This window comes from Elgaria multicarinata, chromosome 7 (assembly GCF_023053635.1).
Source record: "Elgaria multicarinata webbii isolate HBS135686 ecotype San Diego chromosome 7, rElgMul1.1.pri, whole genome shotgun sequence".
Classification (NCBI taxonomy): Eukaryota; Metazoa; Chordata; class Lepidosauria; order Squamata; family Anguidae; genus Elgaria; species Elgaria multicarinata.
The window spans coordinates 31,038,263-31,059,899 of record NC_086177.1 but is presented as its reverse complement, the minus strand read 5'-3'; the positions used below and the strand labels follow the sequence as shown (position 1 = coordinate 31,059,899).

At 39.5% G+C, this 21,637-nt stretch overlaps 2 protein-coding genes across 7 annotated transcripts in view; one reads left to right on the top strand and one right to left on the bottom strand.

The window, feature by feature from the left end:
• Positions 1 to 1,852: 1,852 nt before the first annotated feature.
• FAM217A (family with sequence similarity 217 member A) lies at positions 1,853 to 12,121 on the top strand. Its single transcript, XM_063130014.1, is given in 7 exon segments — positions 1,853 to 1,932; positions 3,740 to 3,848; positions 5,665 to 5,746; positions 5,829 to 5,854; positions 7,361 to 7,429; positions 7,533 to 7,612; positions 10,912 to 12,121. Coding segments are annotated over 7 exon segments (1,656 nt in total).
• A 2,363-nt stretch (positions 12,122 to 14,484) lies between these two features.
• The window catches only part of PRP4K (pre-mRNA processing factor kinase PRP4K), a 28,845-nt gene continuing 21,692 nt past the window's right edge, over positions 14,485 to 21,637 (bottom strand). The window contains exons 13-18 of one of the 6 annotated variants that reach the window (XR_010025652.1): positions 20,699 to 20,850; positions 19,504 to 19,590; positions 18,166 to 18,261; positions 16,256 to 17,565; positions 15,435 to 15,480; positions 14,485 to 14,668 (exon numbers count right to left, since the gene is read on the bottom strand). Coding sequence is in view for 3 of the 6 variants with exons in the window: in XM_063130315.1 (XP_062986385.1) it covers positions 18,058 to 18,261; positions 19,504 to 19,590; positions 20,699 to 20,850 (443 nt within the window). In the remaining 3 variants the exon portion in view is untranslated. Of the gene's footprint in view, positions 18,262 to 19,503; positions 19,591 to 20,698; positions 20,851 to 21,637 lie in introns of all 6 variants that reach the window. The other 5 variants (XR_010025651.1, XM_063130317.1, XM_063130316.1 and 2 more) reach the window with 5 other exon arrangements.

Below are 21,637 nucleotides of genomic sequence, written 5' to 3'. Positions count from 1 at the left end.
GATACAAGGGGGTACAAATCTGATCAAGCAGTGGGTCTGGGGAAGGGGTGTTTAATCTTTCCCTGCTGCACTGCTTCTCTGATCTACCTGCCCCCACGAAGCTGCTACTATCCCTAGCAGCAGGGTGTGGGGAGTTTGAAGTACTACTTTACATTTTGGCCTGGCTTCTTCTCTGAAATAGTCTGGCATCTGTCCTGGATCACTTCTAGAACTGCAGCTAGGTTGGAAGAAAAGTACCTACAGTGGAAGAGTGTAGGGAAGTAAAGCAAGGGAACAAGGGCATTGCAGTTCAACTCCCCTTGTTTTAGCACACAGATATGATATGAGAACAAAGCTGTCTCTAAGTAGACATGACAGTGGGACAGTAGTGTAGTGGTACATTTTGAGTATGGGTGCTCATCATGATAGTCCCCATAGCCACACTCTCAAGGAGAGACCAAAAATGCAGGCAGCTGTGTTGGTTCATTTCAAGAAACTGGTTCTACCAATTTTCACTTCTAAGAGGAGCTTATCTTTTGAAACTAATGGATCCCATTCCCTGCCAAGACACCCCAGAATACTTTGCATTACAACAGGGAACAATATATTACTGCTGGGGTGGGTGGAAAATTCATTACCCACCCACCCCAGCTACTGTGAGGAGTGTAGCTAAACTCAGAGGGAACAGGGAAACATGGAGGGGGTTGCACATAATGTCAATGTCCCTGCTAATAAAAAAGTGCTAGTACTTTGGCCCTGGTGCCACTACACCACTGCAGTGAGAGCTGTGATCTTGCCCACTGTCTTTTTTTTTACAAGTTTACTAGCATCCATACCTCTCCTCAAGCTCTTTTCTTGATGAGCGCTCGCCCAGACGCTAATGGTGCAGGGGACAGAGTTAGCACCCTCCCTTCCCCTGTCATATTTGGGTCCATCCCCCTGGCTGTTATTATTACATTTCTAAGCGCAAAATTCTATGCAGGTTTAGACAGAAAAAAAGTGCTATAACGCCTAGCATTCCCCAGACAGCATGGTTGGTTGGGGGAAATGCTGGGAGTTTTAAGATTTATTTTTCTGTCTAAACAATTGCGAGCAAAAAAGAAAGAAAAAACCCAGAAGGCGCTGTGATCACAGGAACTGCAGCTACCACATTTAGTTTGGCCTTAAAGCCTTGTGACTCATTGTAACACTATACATATCTAATCAAAAGTAAGCTCCATTGAGTTCAATGGGCTTACTCCCAGGAAAGTAAATAAAGGAAAGCAACCTAAACATATGTAAGCGTCTGCCGCAGCCTCTTCTAGAGTGAGGACGAAATTGTTGGCGGAGAACAGAAAACTGGCAAGAACTTGTCTTTTTAAGATCGCATGAACGCTGTCTAATAACCCGTGTCCCTTTTGCCCACGTGAATGCGGTCTTCGACGACATCTTTGCTGGATTAATAAGACCACTCTTTTCCTCTGCAAACACCGCAGCCTAGGCACAGAGCCAGAGAAGGGAGCTATTCCTCCGAGCGTCTTTCCGTTCTCACGGCGACTTTCCACTCAAATTACACGGGAAGGACGACGCCAAGATGGCAGAAATGTTTAAGAAAAAAAGAAAAAGAAAGTGGGGTGGGGGTGGGGAGCTACAAGACATAGGAGGAGGGGAAGGACAGAGGTGTCAGAAGGGAGACTGAAGAGGGCAGAGGAGCTGTTGCTGCTGCTGCTGCCGCCTTGTCCTCGAGGAAACAGCCCCCTCCCTGGTGTGACCTCGCGGCCTGCTGCAGCAGCTGGGCCGTTCCCATAGCGACTGGCTACCCGTAACGCGCGTTGAGGGCCGAGGCGGAAGCGCAAGGGCCTAGTCCGAGGCTTCTCTCCCATCCCACCCCATCATGTTCCCAGCGGGTAGCGGGGCAGCGCCCGCTTCTCCTCCAGCAAAAGAAACGCGCGCGAGTTTCGGAAGCTTCCCAGGGTAGGGGAGTGGAGGAGGTGGAGGAGGAAGAGGGCCTCCGGCCAAAGGTCTCTCCCCCCGCTTCTCAGGGGGAGCTGTGCCTGCCTTCCACTCACGACCATCATGGCTCTTGCTCTCTTCTTTGCGTTTCCTCCCCGCCTTTTCCAAGTCCGTGGCCTTTCGAGAGGACAAAGCACAAGTTGGTTGCCAGAGTCCAAGACAGTAAAACAAAAGACCATTACCTCAGCTTCCCCCACCCCCTCATCACCAGTTAAGAGTGGGCTTCAGACACTAGTTTAGAGTGTTTTTTTCCCCCCAGTTGACATTCCCCTGGTGTATGGGCCACTTGCTTTGCACCTTATGTGCCTGGCAAACACGTTTACCAACTTGGCTGACTAATTTCAGCTCCCTGGCATGTGTATATTTATGATACAGTGATATACATGCAACTGTTGTACACATGCACACTAGGTTTACAGGTAGCATGCGTTAAAATGCTTTGCATGTACACAGAAACATCAGATACAAAGTGTACAATTGATTTAAAAGTCCCTCGCTTCCACTTTGTCTTGTTTTCAGCGTGTTCATATGTACAAACAGCAAGAGATGGTCATGGGTGACAATGTGCTTAGGAGTTTAAGCATTTCTTTTATTTTTCTCATTTTCCATTTCTACACCTTAATCGGTCCAAGCCATGTGTCACACCTTTGAGTTATCCCCTCTTTTCCCACCACCCATCTCTGCCTTTTCCTGATTATTTGTCTACGGCATGTTGTCCATTCTCCTGTCTTTTATTCCTGTTTCACACTTAATGTCTCCTTTCCCCTGCTCTATGTCCTTCCTAGCCAATAGGAATATTTTCCACAGTACACTTCCATTGATATCAGAAGATCATAATCTTTTTTTCAAGGATGCTAGTCTGTTGCAAGGATGGCACGTTGCATTTTCAGCTCAATGCAGTCTCACTGGGAAAATGTGACCCATTATGATTGTGTGTACGAAAAGGAATTGTGCAAATACTACAGATACTACTGGATAGTATCTGTGACATTGTTGGTAGTCACAAGACAAGTCTTCCCCCTATGCCAGTATCAGTTTCCATATTATTTTATTAAATTTAATTCCTTGGGGGCTGAGTGCTCATCCACCTTGGCAATATAATAGGTCATTTCCACTTAAAACAACAACAAATGAGCAACCAACAACAACAAGGCTTTGTACTCTCCCGAAAGTAATGCCCAACTATTTTGTTAACTTTTGAAAAGCTGTATTTCATCTTTTGGAGGAGGACTCCCCCCACTTTACATTGCTAAAACACAGCATCTAGCATGTTTTGCTTTGTTTTAAAGAAATCACAGTCATGACTCACCAGCAGTAAGATTGATCCCACTCACACCCCATCCATGCATGAGGAGATATATCTTGTTCATTTAAAAAACACACAACAACCCTACATTGTCTCTCTCCCCCCCCTCCTGAGTTCTAACTGTTTCATCAGCTCTCATTGCTCTGTTGTAACCTGTCCTTCTTGCTATTGCCAGCTTTCTGTTATTTTAAGGCCAGGAGCCAACCCAGCTGAATGTTGCCAAGTCTTTCTGAGGGACAGCTAACAACCATATCTCGAATGTGGATGATTTGATGTCATAAAACTACATATCCATGATGACCTTTATATTTTAGCTTTGGCACCCTAACCTTAGGGGAGCACGTCTTGACTCTGCCCTTTGTAACTTCATTAGATGCCTGTGTTACCATTAGGCTGCTCCTCTTTTCTGCCCATCTTGATTCTACTCTTTGTGTGTCATTCTTAATCCCTCTTCCCATACAGGCTTGTCAGGGGAAGCACGACCAACAAGTCCGCCAACTTAGTGGAGAAAAAAGACTTTATACCTGCTATTTATGGGACCAGTCTCCCACTGAGCACCTTCTCTCACCAGGTACATGAGCGGTTAGTCACAAGGACAGCTCTTAAATATACTTTCCTTCCTTACATCCACTGTTTTATGATTAAGTGGTTAAGAGTGTCATCATGTTAAGAATAAAATACATTGCTTTATTATTTTGAAAACAAGCAAAGTATCCCCATATCTCAGGTCAGTGGTACAACTCCATGCAGGGTAAATCCATACAAATGTTGGGGGAAATAAAACAATAAAGCTTGCCATTTTGATATGGCTCAATGACAAACAGTTGAACAAAAAAAAGAGGGGGAATAACTAAGATAGGCAACATGTATGATCCTTAAAGCACTTTTGTGCTTGACCAAATCTTGAGAATTGCATCTTTAGCCTTTATGTTTTTTTAAAAAATCTTGCCCTTAACGCTACCAATGTATGTTGAAAACATGAATGCAAAATAATTCTAAACATTTTAAGGGTTGAATCCTATGCACGTTTAGACAGAAAGAAGTCCTATTTAAGATTGTGTCCTAAATAAATTAATCGAAGCCAGGAGGCAAATAAAACAATGCCCAAATTAGAAGCCCCAAGAACATTAATTTCATATGACTTGAAAGTTTGACTTATGTTTTCAAATTAGTAAAAAATAACACATAGCCTGTGAAAATGTTTTTTAATTACATATACCTGAATATGCAAAGTAGCTGCAAACTCCCATGGTAAGTGCACTCAGAGGTGATCCCATCCCCATCCCTCTAGATGGGAATGCATGGCGATTTTGAATCTATGGGTTGGATCAAGGATCTGCCTTCTATGTACAAAATGTTTGTTTATTGTGTATTAAGTCATGGCTTTGCCCAGGCTCCAAATAGCCTTGTGCATACACCAGGAAGCTGGGAACTAATAGGTTCTCCCTGGACTGCAGCCCCTCACACCTCTTTGAATCCAATGAGGAACACTAACTCAAGAAGAAGGTAGGCACAACAGGCTATATTATTAGTGTATCAGTATCAGTCTATCATAATCTAGACTGGTACAAGGTGCCACAAGCATGAAGTAAGAATTAGGAATATGCAGAACACACGTTCTCACCCACAAACTACACATCAAATGACTAAACATAGACCATACATATATGTGACATATTATCAAGGAATTAAGCATTTTTAAATGGGTAAATTTTTCCAGCCTGTCTTAGAAGACAGGCAAGAAAAACATTACCTCTTTTATTAGAGGAATTAACACTATTGAGTTCAAGTTTCTGTATATTTATACTATTTTCTGTTAATCTAACTCAAATCAAATGTTAAATACTGAGAACACAAGAAAAAGATTAAATACTGACACCCCACGATAATAATTAGGTAGGATGGGCCCACTTTGAATTCCACTCTGCCTTCAATTCTCATGAGCAGCTTTTTATGGGAGTTCAAAGAACTACAGCAGGAGAGGGTAGGGGGCCTAAAATCCCAGTGTGCGTGCAGAACCCACAACATGGCTTTTTAGATCTTGGTCCTTGTGGATACTCTTGATTTATGATGTAGTTTTGCTTATATTATGATGAGCTGCTCATGGATTGAGTTCTTATTGATATTGACTAAATAAAAGAATCCCCAGTCAGGTTTATCCAGGAAGATCTTACTGGATTGAGTTTGCTTAATTGCTTAATTGCTTTAACAAATGTTAATTACTGTAGTTTGAATGTACTGTTTATATGGTTTAGCTTGTTCCTGACCTCAGTTGCTCAGATCAGCTCCCATTCCCTTTAAAACATACACCTTAACTATGGGAGCAAAATATATTTTAGTTTCTACATATATGCCATTAGTGTAACTAAAGACAAATGTCATTACAGACATCACAAGGCTGTGGTTCGGAATCTGATTGTTCTGCTGAAAAGAAATTTCATTCACCAGAAGATAAGATTGGTACAGGAGGTGAGAGCAAGTACAGACATTCTGTATGCTGAGAAAATAAAACAATCCATGTAAGCAAAACTAAACTCTTGGTCCTTTACAGGTGTTCTTACAAGTACATTTTACAAGGTAAGAGCAAAATAAACACCACTTTCTTGACATATTTTAGTAACCTATACTGTCTTGTTATGGTTCTTATTTCAAAAGAAGTGTCATGTACTTTATTCAGGTGTTAAGTGACCTAAGTATGAATCCTTGAAGGATTCTTACCTTGTTTTTCTAATTCCTTCACAAAAGAACTAGGCTTTTGGTTATTTGCCATGCAGTGCAATCCTATATATGCTTACTTGAGGGCTTTCTTCATTGGGTTGGATCCAAACTTCATATATAGAGCAGACCCATCGGAATCAATGGGCATCTTATGTTAGTTATGATTAAATCTATGTATGACTAGTTAGCCTATGTATGACTAAGTCTCGATTCAGCTCATTGTGCTTAGAATTGCAATCTTAATGAAGTTATGCAAATGCCATTGTAAATATAATACTGCACTTCACATGCTTAATTAAGAGAGTTTCAATTTGGAGAATGTTTCAGGTGTCAGCAATCTGAACACCCACATGCCACTCAGGACTGTGTCCTAATGGCAGATGGGAAATTAGTGCAATTAGCACAAGCAGCAATTAGCACAAGCAGTCAAACAGGATTTCAACAAGGCTTGTTCTGTCAAACTCTACACAACTTTGTGCTTTGTTTCTCCAGTTCTGCTTTCTGCACTTCTGATAAAGCGCTGAACAAAAATATGTAAGAGTGCTTTTCTAAATGCAGACCAATTGTCTAACTCAGGATGTTTCACTTGGCATTTCTCTTGTCTAGACTGAGCTATTTGAATGAATATCTGGTACTCATGAGATTAGAATTAAAAATGTGATCATACAGTGCATAAAGCTGGATAGCTGCATCTACCTATTTCCAAGGATGATCTAGCAAGTAGGGTCAGGGATATACAGCAATGCTTACTGTCCTCAGAAGAGTTACATAAATAATTCATTAAAGTTAGTGTTCCATACATACATTCTCACAGAATCATTTCAAAATCACCCTGTGAGCCCAAAGCTAGCAATAATTAGCTCAGGGTCTTTGAGACTCCTGGATGGCTGGTTGCCTTTATTTCTGCACTTCCCATCAAGCTTTAGTTTGGCTTCATTTAGCAGTGATCTTTTGGCCCAGACTTTAGCAGCATTCATCCAAAGTCCCAGGTGTTGTAAACACTGCAATTTATCCAAATATGTAGCATAAATAGAGGTTAAAGACTAGATGAAGATTGTAACATGGAATAACATAGCCTGACATCTGTGTTTTCTCTTCGATGTACATACATGGCTCCTTTCTGGAGGTGTTTGTCTTAAGTCTCTCCAACCAGGTTTTCAAAAAATTGAATTTTACAGTCACATACAAATCCTTTGATAAATATCACATTAATCCATGGGCTGCCACTGTTTTTGGAATTTCTGAGGTCCAACAGGTATGATCTGAGGATAGCTTAAGGATCAAACATGCAGCAATAATTAGTGATTACATTTTAGAATGTATGTTTTGCCTTCTAAATATTGCAGTAGCTCTTTTCTTTTACAGGACCATTATAAAGCTGCAATGGAACAGTTGGCAGCCCTTAACTTGTCAAAAAATACTAGGGCAACACAGGTAGTGTTAGTTTGCCTACCCTTTTTATAATACAATTTACTTATTTCAAAATTTTCAGTGCAAATGAGTGGTAGTTTTGCTGAAAATATTTTCCTTATTTCAGCTCAAATCAAGTAGCAGCAGACAAGGGCCATTTCATTCCTGGAGCTGTGTAAACAATCAAGGCAATAATTCAGTGAGCAGGTAAAGGAATATATTGTTAGTACTTCAAATTAAATTAAACAGAATAGGTGGGCAAGCCAGCCAAAATAAGTACTCAGCCAGTTCTTCATTTATAAAAAGAAAACACCAAGTGTCAGCCTTAGGGTAGGTATGCGCCATCACTCCTCTGCTGCAGTTCTTCATTGTTGTTGTTTCATCTCTTGTTGTTTGGTGTCCTAGTGTTGCTCTTTGTGTATTTTTTATATATGAAGGAAATGCATTTCCTGCTTCCTGGGAGTACTAAAACTTTTTTAAAAAGCAAGCAAAAGGAACCTCTGAATCATGATTTGCAAAAACAAGAGGAAGGGCTTAAGCTGTCTCTATAGGGTAGTAAGGTATCTAGGGTGTGCAAGTTGAGAAAGAGGGGAAAAGGCAGTTAAACAGATGTGTTTCTCCTGGGAGTGGGGAGTACTGAATGGGTCAACCCATAAGTTGCATTTTAAGAAGTTTTTTAAATACTCTGATAGTTGAAGAGTGACAGGATAAGTTGGTGGGATGAAAGGACATGGTGCCTGCGAACAGTAAGCTAGACATCTGATGGAAAGGTTTGCTGTGGCTCTTCCCCTGATGTGCTAATTTACTGTATGTAGAGAATTGTGTTGTTTGTAAACTAGAGGAATGTTTAATACTATGACTCTCCACACCTACAGTGAAGTGGTATAGTCCAGAATTCTAAACCATCTCAGTCTGCATAACATAAACTTATCAGGTGACCCTACTCTCAGAAGAAAATATACACAAGCACATATTGTTTGGTATTGTGTAAATAAAGCAGAGGCAGTATGCATGCTTACTGTATGGCATAGGAACACACTGATCCTAAACATTTGTACTGGCATAACTGCCTATGGCTGTTGTATTATTGTAACAAAAAAGTGTTACCCTTAACCTAACAGAATACAATAGACAACAAAGAAGTTAAGGAAGATTAAAGATAACGATTTTATAGATTGAAAGATTGAATAACAATGTTTAAAAATATTATATACAAAACATTCTATCACATGTGCAAAAATACAATCAATCCATCAGACAATTCAACACGGAATGCTCAGTAAAGTTGTATCCATTGGCCAGACGTGTTTTGACACAAGGTCTTCCTCAATGGCCTGTGAGCAAAGCTGGTTGGAGCCCAGGGCTATTTTTTGTTGTTGTTATTGGGACTGACTTTACAGGATTCAAACAGCAAAGGAAATAAACAAAATCAAGTGTCATTTCCCACTGTGTAGTTCCAATCATTCGCAGGAAGCCAATACAAAGTGTCTCCAACAAACTCTGCTCAACGCGTCTGGCCAATGGATACAACTTTACTGAGCATTCTGTGTTGAATTGTCTGATGGATTGATTGTATTTTTGCACATGTGATAGAATGCTTTGTATATAACATTTTTAAACATTGTTATTCAATTTTTCAATCTATAAAATCGTTATTTTAATCTTCTTCCTTAACTTCTTTGTTATCTATGGTAACTGCCTATGACACCCATGAAATGTCTTGCACTACACATCCTGTGAGCTCTCAGAGTAGATTTTTGTTGTTAACATAGGAAAAGTTGCAAGGAGAGTAGCTTTTAGAGATATGTGGAACACATCTCTATATCACTCTCTGATTTGCTTCAAATAGAACGCTACTTTGGTTGTCTTGGAACAAGCAGGTAAAGCTTCTAGCTCCATGCCAACTTAATCATGGCCTTCAAGGGTTAGTCCAGAAATAACATGTTTCCCCCCCACAGAAGTGCTTTGGAATTAATTCTCTGAAGGCATATATGTGTAGTATTACTCAGCAAGACTGACTTTAACTTTCATACATATGCTTAGTTATATGCATCTTCTACCAAACTACCTGTTACATTAGCAACGTGTTTAAACAGAGTGCTTACGACAGGGCACACTTTTTTTCTTAACAAAAAGCAACTGTGGGGATGATTTTAGCTGCAAATCATGGTTTGGAAGAGGGCTTGTGATTTTCAGCACAAAAACAGCATGGGGAATAAAGGTTAACCCTTTCCCCAGGCCCAGGTTGGCTCAGGGGTTCTTCCTGCTGATTTATGTTGCTGTTTCAGAACAAAAGTCCGCCTAGCCGACATTCTGCCTTACATAGCGACCAGCGAGAAAGCTCAGATCAGGGTATGATGTGAGCTGATCAGAACCAAAGGCAAATAGTTTGGCATGTGGAGATCTAACCATTCTTGGGTATAATCCAGACAAAAACAAAGTGTTTAAATTCCACTGATTTCCATTTAATGGGTCAATCTAGACATGCAGCTCCCAATGTCTTTTTGTCAAAAAGTAGCCACCATGCCTCCTAATTTGGATTGGAGTTGTGGCATTGGGGAGGTGTTCTAACCTTGTGCTCCCGGGCTGCAGTCCCATTCCAAATGACTCAATGGAAGGGAAGTCTTATGAAGTTAGGCTGCAATCCTATGGTCCCTGGGAACCATGGAATAGTTTGGATCATTCCAACAGTGGAGCGAGATGTCTGACACGAGGGGGAGATTTGATTGGATGCTGCTTCCAAGCCTCCACGGAATTCTCTGTGGTGCTTGTCTCTCCAATGTTGGGAATGCCATTGTCAGAAGAGGAACAAGACAAATTGCTTGTGTGTCACAACCCCAACACGGGAGGAAATATTTCCAAACTCTGGAACTGACATACATTATTTTCCTGCCATTGATGGGATGGGGAAATTTTTAAAAGAAAAATGTAACAGGAGGGGAGAAAAACACCTCTTTCCTCATGTCCGCCCTGCTGGCATGAATCTGGCAAAGCTATGGATGAGGCAATTTGTCTGACTTTGCAGCTTCTGTTAGTGGAAGTAAGGTTGCTGTTAAGCTCGTCCCCCTAATAATACTCCCCCAATAGCACTGGGGCCCTGAACCAAACTGAAGGCCCCCCACAGTTGCCTTTTGAGAAAGGTTCCAAAATAGTATTTTAAAACTTTGGCTGCATTGTTCCCATGGCTAGCAGAGTTTTGGATGTATCCTCTATGAATTTATCTAATATCCTTTAAAAAGCTATCTATGATACTGTCCATTGGTGGCAAACTATAGATCAAGTACAAGCTGCCTGAAGAAACCCTTTTGTTTGCTTAGAACTTACTGGTAATCACTCAACTTTTGAGTAGTAATTTACTGAAAACATTATAATCTTACGTCAGGGTGTATTGCAGGACATTTTGGCTGCAAAAATATATTTTTTCTGGACAGCCACTATCAATTATCCACTAGAGATGTAATATTATGACATTTTCATATTAGCCTAGTTTCTCTTTTCTTTTCCAGAGACTTCATGCCATCTAGCTCCAATGACGTTCCTTTAAACTTCAATACTAATCCATTGGTACATTCTTTTATGAGGAGATGCCACCCATGTTCTTACCCCAGAACTCAGAAGGCAACATTAGAGAATTACTGCAGAAATGGAGACGGGGACTTTTTCAAAAGGACCAATGAAGCCACAACTTCTGAATCTTATCCTGCTACATATAGTAGTAGTGATGACATGCTTTCTCTATTCAAATGGAATTTGAGAAGAGGAAATGGCAATGCAGAGGATAAGCTTTTAGTAGAAGGAAAGGATATATCTGAGAATGAGAAAAGAAGTAAAGCTTTGCTGAAATACTTTACAAACGTGAATCTTAACCTAAAACCAGAACCCATAGAACACAAAGATGGAGCTCCCACTTCACTTGAGAATGATACATTTTCATACCCTGATTTTCTTCCTCCACCATATAACACCTTGGATTTACAAAAAATATCTTTATCAAGGTGGGATGACTGGAAATTATCCTTAAATCCACCACTTGATGAATCACTAGATAAAGTAGTTTCTCGTCTAGTGGAAATGGAAAGGTTACAGCACTTGACTATATTAAGAGAAAGGACAAGGGAGACGGTTTCTCCCACGATGGCTGTTAACAACCGCACTAGTTCCTCAAAAGATGTATACCAACTGAAGCAACTGAAGCAACCTGATATTTCATGTTCTCAGGCAGCTTTTGAAGATCTTCACAGTATTGGCTGTTGTATGCAAGAAGTAGACATACCAAAATGCACTTGCCAGCACTGCCATAATAAGTGGAGTTCTGCAGCAGCATCTTCTGTACGTTCTTCCACAAAACACTCACGAGCATTTTGCAAATGCTCTAAAGCTCCAGTAATTTTAGACCCAAGCAATGTAGTCACACGGAGGTCTCTATCATGCTCTGGAAGCTCTTCAAAAATTCGATCAGGTGTCAAAATGACATCTCCAAAGTCTCTCTCACCCAGCACAACTCTAGCTTGCTCCCTACTTGACATTGAAAGTTCAAAATATAAGCAGCCAAGGACAAAAAGAAAATCTTGTAGAAAAAGTGGAGCACTAACAGGTAAATCCTTACACTCTCAGAGATTAAAATCCCTCTCCCTTGTTTCAAAGCAAAAGTGCTCCCATGTTGATCACCAGTGATCAGTTGAACTAACTCATCAGGCAGTCCTTAGTATTATTTAAGCAAAAGCAATGATCAGTAGCACTTTGTAAAGCTGCATTGTTTTTAATTTATATTATATGGAAATATCAGATTTTATTTTTCCTGGAGAAACTTTACATGTGAGGTTTAAGAGATAGCAAAATTGTTCCTCCCTTTCTACCAGATGATAGTAATTATAATCAGAGTACTTAATTTTTTTTAGGTAATGTTGATATATATTTTTAAAAAAGGTTGAAGTAGCAAATAAAGCATAGTCCACAGACTAACTTTGGGTTATTCTAAATTGAAAAGTAGTGATGAGAAAACAACCTGATAAGAAGTTTCAGGAGACTAGAGCCTAGTTTTATGTTGATGAGTGAGAAAAGTTAGAAATTCTTTCTGAAAAGCTAAAATTAGAACCTCCATGTACAGGGGAAGTGACCTCTGATCAGATGTTAGGGGGAAATCAGTGTGGGGTGACTACTGCCATACCACAATTGAGATCAACGTAAAGCAATCTGGCTCAGATCTGGATTTGTTCTTGTAATCAGTCACTTCATAAGTATGCTTTCAAAAAGGAAATTACTGCAGGGTTTTTTTTTAACAATAGCATGCAACCATTTTAAGCAAGCTATTAAGCTATTCTAGATCAGTCCGAACATTGTTATCATGAGACTTTTGAAATTGTCCCGAGTTTCAAAAGTTTGTGGCTCAGTGCAGAAATACAGATGCAATACTAGCATTGTACAATTAGATGTATGGTTTTATGGATTGTGATTGCTTTGCCAAAAAAACAACTATTTTAAGTCTTCAGGGTATAGGTGATCACCATGCAGAACCAGCTTCTGGATACCATCCACCTGCACCAGAAGGAACATCCGTCATCTGGAAGGCTAAATTCAGTTTTAGAGCAGAGGTTATATTCCAGTGGTGGGAAAGGCTAAGGGCAAAAGGGGTGGGGCCAAAATACTAAGTAACAGCCTTGGGAGAGGCATTTCAACCTTTTAGGATGGTAGAAAAACTTCACAAAAAAACAGGAAACTAAAGAATCTGAAGTTAGTGGGAAGGGAGGCAAAGGGATGTGGCCATCTGAGAGTTGTGGAGGGCTGAATTGGGACCCCAGAATGGCCAGATTTGGCCCCTGAGCCTGAGGTTCTCCACCACTAATGTACACCCTTACTCAAACATAACAAATAACGATTTGCTACACCTTAAAGACATAAGAGATTTATTGTGGATTGAGCTTCTGTGGACAATAGCCGATTATCAGATGCATTGTTATCTGGAAGTGGCACATGTATACACAAAGAAGTACAGGGGAAAATGTGTTTTGAACCAAGTTTTCTGTTAAAAAGGTTTAGAATGGTTTAGTACATTTATGTATGCTTGCAATACAGTTTTGTCCTTAAGTCAGAGCATTTCCCCCAATCCTTCTAGAATCTGGTCTAATGGCACTGCGTGCTCTTTCCTTCATATAAAACAGGCATTATGTATAACTTTCACTTTATTAGGGTGCAGTTCTATGGACTGGGTCCTCGCTGCTTGGAAGCCCCCAAACTTGGGAGGCTCCTGAGATTCCTATGCCCTTCCAGACAGAAGCTAGCAGGGCAGAGGAGTAGCGGAGATCTTTTGCCTCCCTGTCCTCCGACCGTTCTTTTTGCTACAAAGGCTTTTTCAGCCCATCTAGCAGGAGCACTTTGGAGGGGAAGGGAAGGAGGCTGGAGGAGGCTCAGGTTCTCTCTGTGCTGGTTGTGAGGGATGGATCTCTGACTCTCCTTCCGAGTTTGGAATGCTGTCTCTCAGAAGAGATTTGCTAACCTATCCCTATGGTTCGTAGGACACGCACCCTGGGACCATAGGATTGCTCTTTTAGTAACTATAATGAATGGATCAATGCTTTTATAAAATGCAGTTACTTGATTATGGCAAATCTTGACAACAGAAGTGAAAAAAGGTGAAAGGACAACTTCCAGGTAATAATTGATGGTGGGTTGTGATCATATGCATTATCTTTGACATGAAGCCTGGGCTTATTCTCATCTGACCTAAAATGTGCTTGCTTAGAAAAGAGATGCTCCTGTGCCTACAAGTGCTCACCTAAAATTGGACAATTTCAAGACAGCAGTTTTTCTTAGAAAAAGACAAAAAAATATAGAGTGCTTGCAACAACCCCCTTCAGTGGGAGAGTGCAAGTGTTTTCTCATAGGGAGAAATCCAGTTCTAGAGAAGTGGTAAATCAATAATATGGTGGTCTCTCTTTGAACCATCCTACTAAATCAATAGGTAGCCCATGGTGACTAAGCACCATGCTGCTGGAAACACATCATAGGAATATGTTACTGTATTGTTACCTAATATTCAATGGAATTCAGCAGAAAAAATAAGCTTTACCAAACAGAATCAAAGTTAAAAATAAATGGTAAAAATTGGTATTTATTCTCTTAAAGCAAACTGCTGCTTCACATTTTGATGCACAAGTTTAGGTTACAGTCAAAGATATCAGCATTCTGTATTTTCATAGACCAATCTGCCTCTTCAGCACACATCAAGCCATGCAAATGTTTCTCAGAGGTTTTCTGCCACTTACCCTATACAGGAAGGGAAACACATCATTAGCAAAGATAGGTATCAGTATCAAATTTATCAAAATCATTCCCAATTTTAGTTTTGTTGTTATGTCAACCTATACTGCAGCGCAAAACAACTACAAAGGCATACTTAAAATGTATTTCCCCATCTGATATAACACTAGAAAAGCAGGATTTTTAATTCTCATTTGTCTGGGTGTTTTGTTAAGCTTAGCTTGGTTTTGATCTGAAAAGCACTCTGTTTAAAACATGAACAGGATTGTAAGGAAAGGCAAAGACTAGTCTAGTCATCTACCACACTACAATGTGGATTTCGACTGCATTACAAAGGACTACCTTTGTAACTCTACTCATTCAGAACCTCTGCTGGCTCATTAGACCTGAAACCAATAGCCATTCTGTGCTGCTCAAAGGTTTGACATTTCAAGATGTTGACCTATACTATCTGCTCACAAAATTTTGAGTACAATAGTGATCCTATATTTTACCATCAAATTTGATTGACACTTGCCTAGGGGGATAAAGCATTATAATGAAACATGAAAAAACATATTCAACCATGCCTACTTCAACTTTTATCACAACAAAATTACATCACCCAGAAATGAAACAGACACATTTTACATAGAAACGCCACAACAGTACTATGCTAAGAACTGCCAGCATGGCAAAAGTGTAAATGAAGCCTGTATCTGTGTGCTGTGAACAGAAAAACTAGACATAACTAAATGAAGAACGTTTTTCATATCTTTTATAGAACAGAAACCTTTGTTCAAGTCTTCTGGTTGCCATCATCTTCATTTGAGCAGCACCTATAACACAAAGAATAAGTAAACAAGCAACTTTGTTTTTCTTCAGAGTAGTTTAAAAATTCTGTAGCCATAAGGTTGGCTGTAGCTGCTACTGGAGTTGACATGACCAACTCGTTTCATTATTTGTAAACAGGGACATGAAACAAAGGTGGAAGCAACAGAATTTTATGACATCTGTGTCAGACTGCCACCAGATGTGCAAGATAGGCTGGAGGTGTTGCCAAAGAAGTGTGCCACATTACTTTAACTATCAAGTAATCTACTTCTTCATTTCAGTGAGAGTGAAAGCTGCATTCTGTCTCCTGTACGAACAAGAAACATTTTAAATAAGTTCACAGAGAAGTACATTTCCTACTTTTAAAGTTACTAAATTGTAGAAGAGACAGCGTACAGACTCAAAATAGGCAGTTAACATCACCGGCTGCCTTCATAGTTCACTATTTTACCGTGGTGGGGAACAACTCACAGAGAGCACCCCACTGGCAAGAAATATGACTGATGGCACTAAATGTGCACATTGGATGTAATTATGTGCCTATATGGATTTTAAAAATTCTATTTATGAAGTTAAAAGTATTACAAAACGAGTAACTGGGTGTTTCATATACCTGTGGAGTACATATGATATAAAAACATTATGTTATGAAGATTGTTTTTAATGCAAAAATTGGACTGGCAAACATTAATCGACTCAGTTGGGTATCCTCATGATGAACAACGAACTATTGTTTAAGTTGTTGCTAAATGTTTATCTACACATGCTGTCAGAAATAACCTTGTTAGGAAGGTGAAGTTGGTGTCTCAGCAAACCAGACCCCCTGGCGTAGGCGTTGAGTGGCCTGTGACTTGCTTTCCTTTGTCTCTCTCAGCACCATCAAAAAGGAAAAGTAAGAAAAACAGCACAAACATTAGTTAAAACCTGCATCCAAGCCAATAACCTACAGGAATAAATTTCATTACAATGAAAGCAGATATTTGTAGGATGCTCAGGGTTGGGGGTAGTATTTATACTGAAATGTAGATAATTAAGAGTCTAATATCTTGTTCAAAGGATCAAATTTTTTAGTAACTGCTTTAATTAATGGACTATCAAAAATGAAAGTTTTCTTCTTATGGATTACCTGAATCGGCAACACTGGAGACAAAAATCTTTTAAAAATGGCTACCAATGCCTTGTTCACAAAAGACTTTATTATCTAATGATGCATACTGAAAACATACAGAAATCTGCATGGTCCACTTTACATGCAGCAGAACAATCTTCACTTTACAATAAGTGAATGTCAACTGTTTTATGCAAGAGACAACACTTTAAAGTCACATTTCTTAAAGAAAGCTTCATTTACAAAAGAAATAAAAGGTAAAGAAGCAATTACCGCTTTTAAAAAGCAGCTGCTTTGTTCAAGAGTGGAAGGTTTATGCCTGTATTGAAAGACAACATGATCACAAATAATGAAAACAATGAACAAATGAAAAACACCTTTAGCATAAAGCAGTACACTTTCAAATGACATACAAATAGCTAAAAATTTCATTATGGTGTTTTCTATCTGGCCATGAGAAGATAAGGACTTTTGGAATCAGAGCTCAACATTTGTTGTTAGTTAAATGAAAACATCTCTAAGTACTGGTTCTATGCCATAGTGAACTGTATATAACAAAAAGTATAAATTCTATATAGCAAGTTGATTTTGTTTAAAAAATGAAAGTAATAAACAGTACACTGAAGGCGCTCTCTCCATCAAGTGCACACTTCCCAATTTTTTTCTTTGAATGTGATGATCAAACAGAAGTTGGAATTATGCCACAGTAGTAATGCCAGAAAACAAAAACAAGATCATTTATAAAACATGCAGGGAATTCTGCTACAAAGCTATTGACCCTTCATTTGTCAGTTGTTCCAGTACAATTAACATCTTAAACACCAGTGATGTTGATGGTTTAGCTTACCTTCAGTGTACTGAAAGTTGTACGCAACCTGCTTTAAAAGAGGAGACCATCCCTGCGGGCAGGCTCAAGAAGGAACAGACCCCCTTCGGCACTGACTACACCAAGGGCATGCTGCTGTGGCCTGCACGCACACACCTAGGAAAATGTAATATAAACAGCATTTATGCTGGCCGCTTTTCAGAGACAAAAATGAAGCCAAATCTGCTAAAAACCAAAATTAACCACCCAGTCTTACTGATATTTTATAACAGATGCTTTCTTTTGTTTTGTTTTTTATTTATATAAGTGTGTGTGTGTGTGTGTGTGTGTTTGTGTGTGTGTGTGTATTTATATATATATTATATATATATATATATAGGAACTGCAACCATATACATTAGCATTGTACCTCTGTGCAGTCTTGGCAATTAAAACAGTTCTACAGTGAAAAAATCTTCACGTAAGAGACAAACAGATTTACTCTAACATTTCTAAAAGAAATATCCGCCTTCGTGTTAATTCAAATATATCATCCTCAACTTTGCAGGGAAATTATTTATATGTTATTTATACATTTATAAATTGCTGTGAAATGTCACCAGTCTTTGTATATTAACTACTCAAACCCTTTGAACATCTTCAATGGATTTAAATTTTCTCCTGGATGAAGGCATGCTGCAGAGCCTGGTTGATACTAATCCGTTTAGCTGGGTCTAACATGAGAATCTGGTCCAACAAGTCCTTCAGCTGGTGAACCTTTTTGCGCTGATCTTCAGGAAGGCGTTGGCACCCAATTAAATCTGCCAGCAGGTCCTTTGTTGGATTAATGGTGCTCATGACAGTTACTTTTTCCTACAAAGATAAGGACACTTACTTTCAAAGAAAATAGCAGCAAAGCAACTAAGAACATTAAATGGACACTCCAATTAAAAGTAGTACTCCATAAAATTTAGAATGGAGATGTCCTTTTGCTAGTTTGTCCCATGAAAATAATGAACTTATTTCAAAAAATTGTGAGAGCTGCAGGAGGCTTAACCATGCTACAGTGCTCGTGTTCTCATACTGCTGACCAGATGAGGAGAGCAGAAGCCTCTCAATATCACAACTGGCTACTAGACAACTGTCTGTGCGTATACCCAAACTGAGTTGGCCAGCTTTTCTTCCCCATCTAAAACCTGATTATAGTTGTGCTATGAAAACCTTCATCCTGAAGAAACCCTTCACAATACTAAACTGCTATTCTGTGCAATCACAGAAAAGCTGGGAGGGAGACATATACCCCTTGGCTGGGACTGGTGTGCAGCCATGTAAACAAGACGCTGCCATCCACCCCCTGCTCCACTTACTTGAGCCCCTCTCTCCCCCTGATCCTCGCTAAAAGAGAACACACACACTCCAATCCCACACACACAGCCTTCACAATTCCCCATTTAATGTAACTGCTCAGGGTTTTCTTTATTCCCCATTTTACAGTAGATCTTCTAGAACTGAGAGGCAAGACGTATCTGGGGGCGAATTCTTTAAATAAATGAATGCATCCCTCCAAAAAGCCATTATCTGTGTACTCAATAAGGCCGATCTACATGAATTGCATTCTAGATTAAGGGTAAATACATTTGAACCTTCACAGTAAAATGGCAAATAGTATATTTTGTATTCTCTGTTGAACCAATCAATCTCCTATTGTATAGTACAGGGGAGGGCAACTTGGGGGTCTCCAGATTTTTTGGCTTACAACTTCCATCAACCCTTGCCAGCAGAGCCAATGGTGATGCATCATGGGAGCTGGCAGCCAAAACATCTGGAGAATCACAAGTTGCCCACTCCTGCATATAGAAGCTCCCTCTGTTTATGTGGCCTCTAGATAGGTAAGTTTGCATTAAAGAAAAGCATGCCACGAATGGTTATTGATCTTTCACAAGCTTAAGGTGTATCAATGATTTTAAGGCACAGCACTTTATACTTAAAGTTTCAATTTTAATTGATGAAACCAAAGGAAATACAATAGTAAATAGAACTATTTTAATTTAAAGCTTTTAAAAAGGTATAGTACATTTCCAAGAGTAACATGTACTTAGTTTAGTTCATACTTACCCTTTCTGTTACTTTATCTACCTCTATGTACATAAAGTTGAGATTTTGATCGAAGTGCTGATCTTTGAATACTCCTTTTCGGATCATCTGGAAATAAACACAGTGATTTAAAAATCTTTAAACTTTCACACGTAAGTGTCAATCCTGAAAACGGTAATCCCAAAGATAACATTTCAATAATGTTGATAAACTGAAAAATGAACTGCAACTTAGAATTGCTTATTAAAAGTTCACAGTGTACAAAATCCACAACTGATAAAAACATACCATATTAAATTGACCAACTACACATTTAACAGAAAACTAAAACAAGCCTAGATCGAAAAGCCTCACATTACTTCCAGAAAACACTCAGGGTCATTATGTTCTACTTCTTCAAATCTCTGTAAAGAAAAAAAAAATCTAAAAGATGAGATGCTTTATTACTTGCCTTAAAGAGAGGTATTGGGATGGATCAAGACATGTGCACTACTGTTTATGGCGGGAACTAGGATCCAGTGGAGGAAAGGGGACAGTGATTTTCACTGATTCTTCCTTCCCCGTGGAGCCCCCAGGCTTGCTTTCTATGCTGTTTTGGAGAATCCCCCAATCATCAGAGATGCTTTTCAAGAAGCATGGGGGCTGTAGTGGGAAGGGAGAACTGGTGAAGATTGCTGACATGCCACTTTCCTCTAGCATCAGCGGGATTTTTTGTTGAGCACAAGTCTGGATCCAACCCATTGGAATAAACAGGTCTGAATGGCATACTGGTTCCCCCCTTTCAGACATAACATTCCCAGCTTGCCAAACTACAAAGCCAGGAACAAACGTTGGGCTCTTATCTCTTCCCTTTGTCTGTGGTGGCTTCAGCATACCAATACTGCTTATGTTAAACTAAGTTTCCTATTACATCCAAGTGAGGAACTGTGGTTTAATGTCAGTTCGTTATCCAGGATTTTAAACCACATTCAGACCATAGTTTAAGCTCCTGGTTAGTAAACATACATTAAATCGCAATTCCCACTTTGAGATGTAATGGGGAACTTTAGTTTAAGCAAACCAGAGTCAGTCTGCTGAAGCCGGCATACAAAGGGTAGAAGCAAAGGGAGGGGTAAGCAAGCAGGGAATGCTACCATCTGAACCTGGCCACTGATTCCTACAAGATCAGGAATAATTTGACAATTCTGTAATTTCTCTAAGCATTTTTATTTCTTACCTTGTTTGGCATCTTTCCTTTGAGGTCCATAGCAAGTTTCAACATATGATTATTGGTTTTCCCAGGAAACAATATTTTTCCTGTGTAAAGTTCATATAATGTACAGCCTACAGACCACATATCTATACCGTAGTCATAGATTTTGCCTATAACTGAAGGAGAACAGTTTAAGTATTAAAACCATTAATCATACAAAAACAGCAGACTGAAATTAAGGTCACTCACTTTCCTAGGATAAGCCAAGCACAAAAAGAAGAGAATGAATGAATTACAATATGTAGCACATTCTCCTGTGCTGCTCAATTCACAGAAGGTGGGTATACCACTAAACTATAGCTTTTCCTCATATCCACTTTTAGTTCTTGTCCTCGATATCTGTTAATAAAGTTAGGAATCTACTGATGGCTCCCACCAGTCTTACTTTTTGTCACATCTTCTGTGTCATTTTGTGGGTAGAAAAAGAGCGAGTCAAAAGGTAGGCAAAATAGAGATGTTCTGGCATGGCCATATACTAAATGATGTTTCAGGCAGGCAGCTTTAAGTTTCTATTCAATGAGAAGGTAGGATTGGGTCACGTTTGCAGTCTTGACATACTATCATCACACATACAGAAAATCCATACACAATCATTTGTTAGACAGGGAGATAAACAGGTGTGATGCGGAGAAAGTAGGTGCTTTAGCTAGAGAGACAGTGAACAGAGGTAAAAGTAAGCCAGATGCTCAAGGTAAGGAGATGTGGAGAAAGGAAGGTGGTGAAACACCAACTATGGAACCTTGGGAAAGGAGAGTGACAGTGAGAAAGGCCTCAAAGAAAGAAGTAGAGGACTAAAAAGGAAATGTCTGGATAAGCCAAGGAACATGGGAACTTGTGGATTGCACTTGCCTTCCCATTCAACTGTAGTCTACCTTCAAGTTCCACACATATTCTACTTGACAA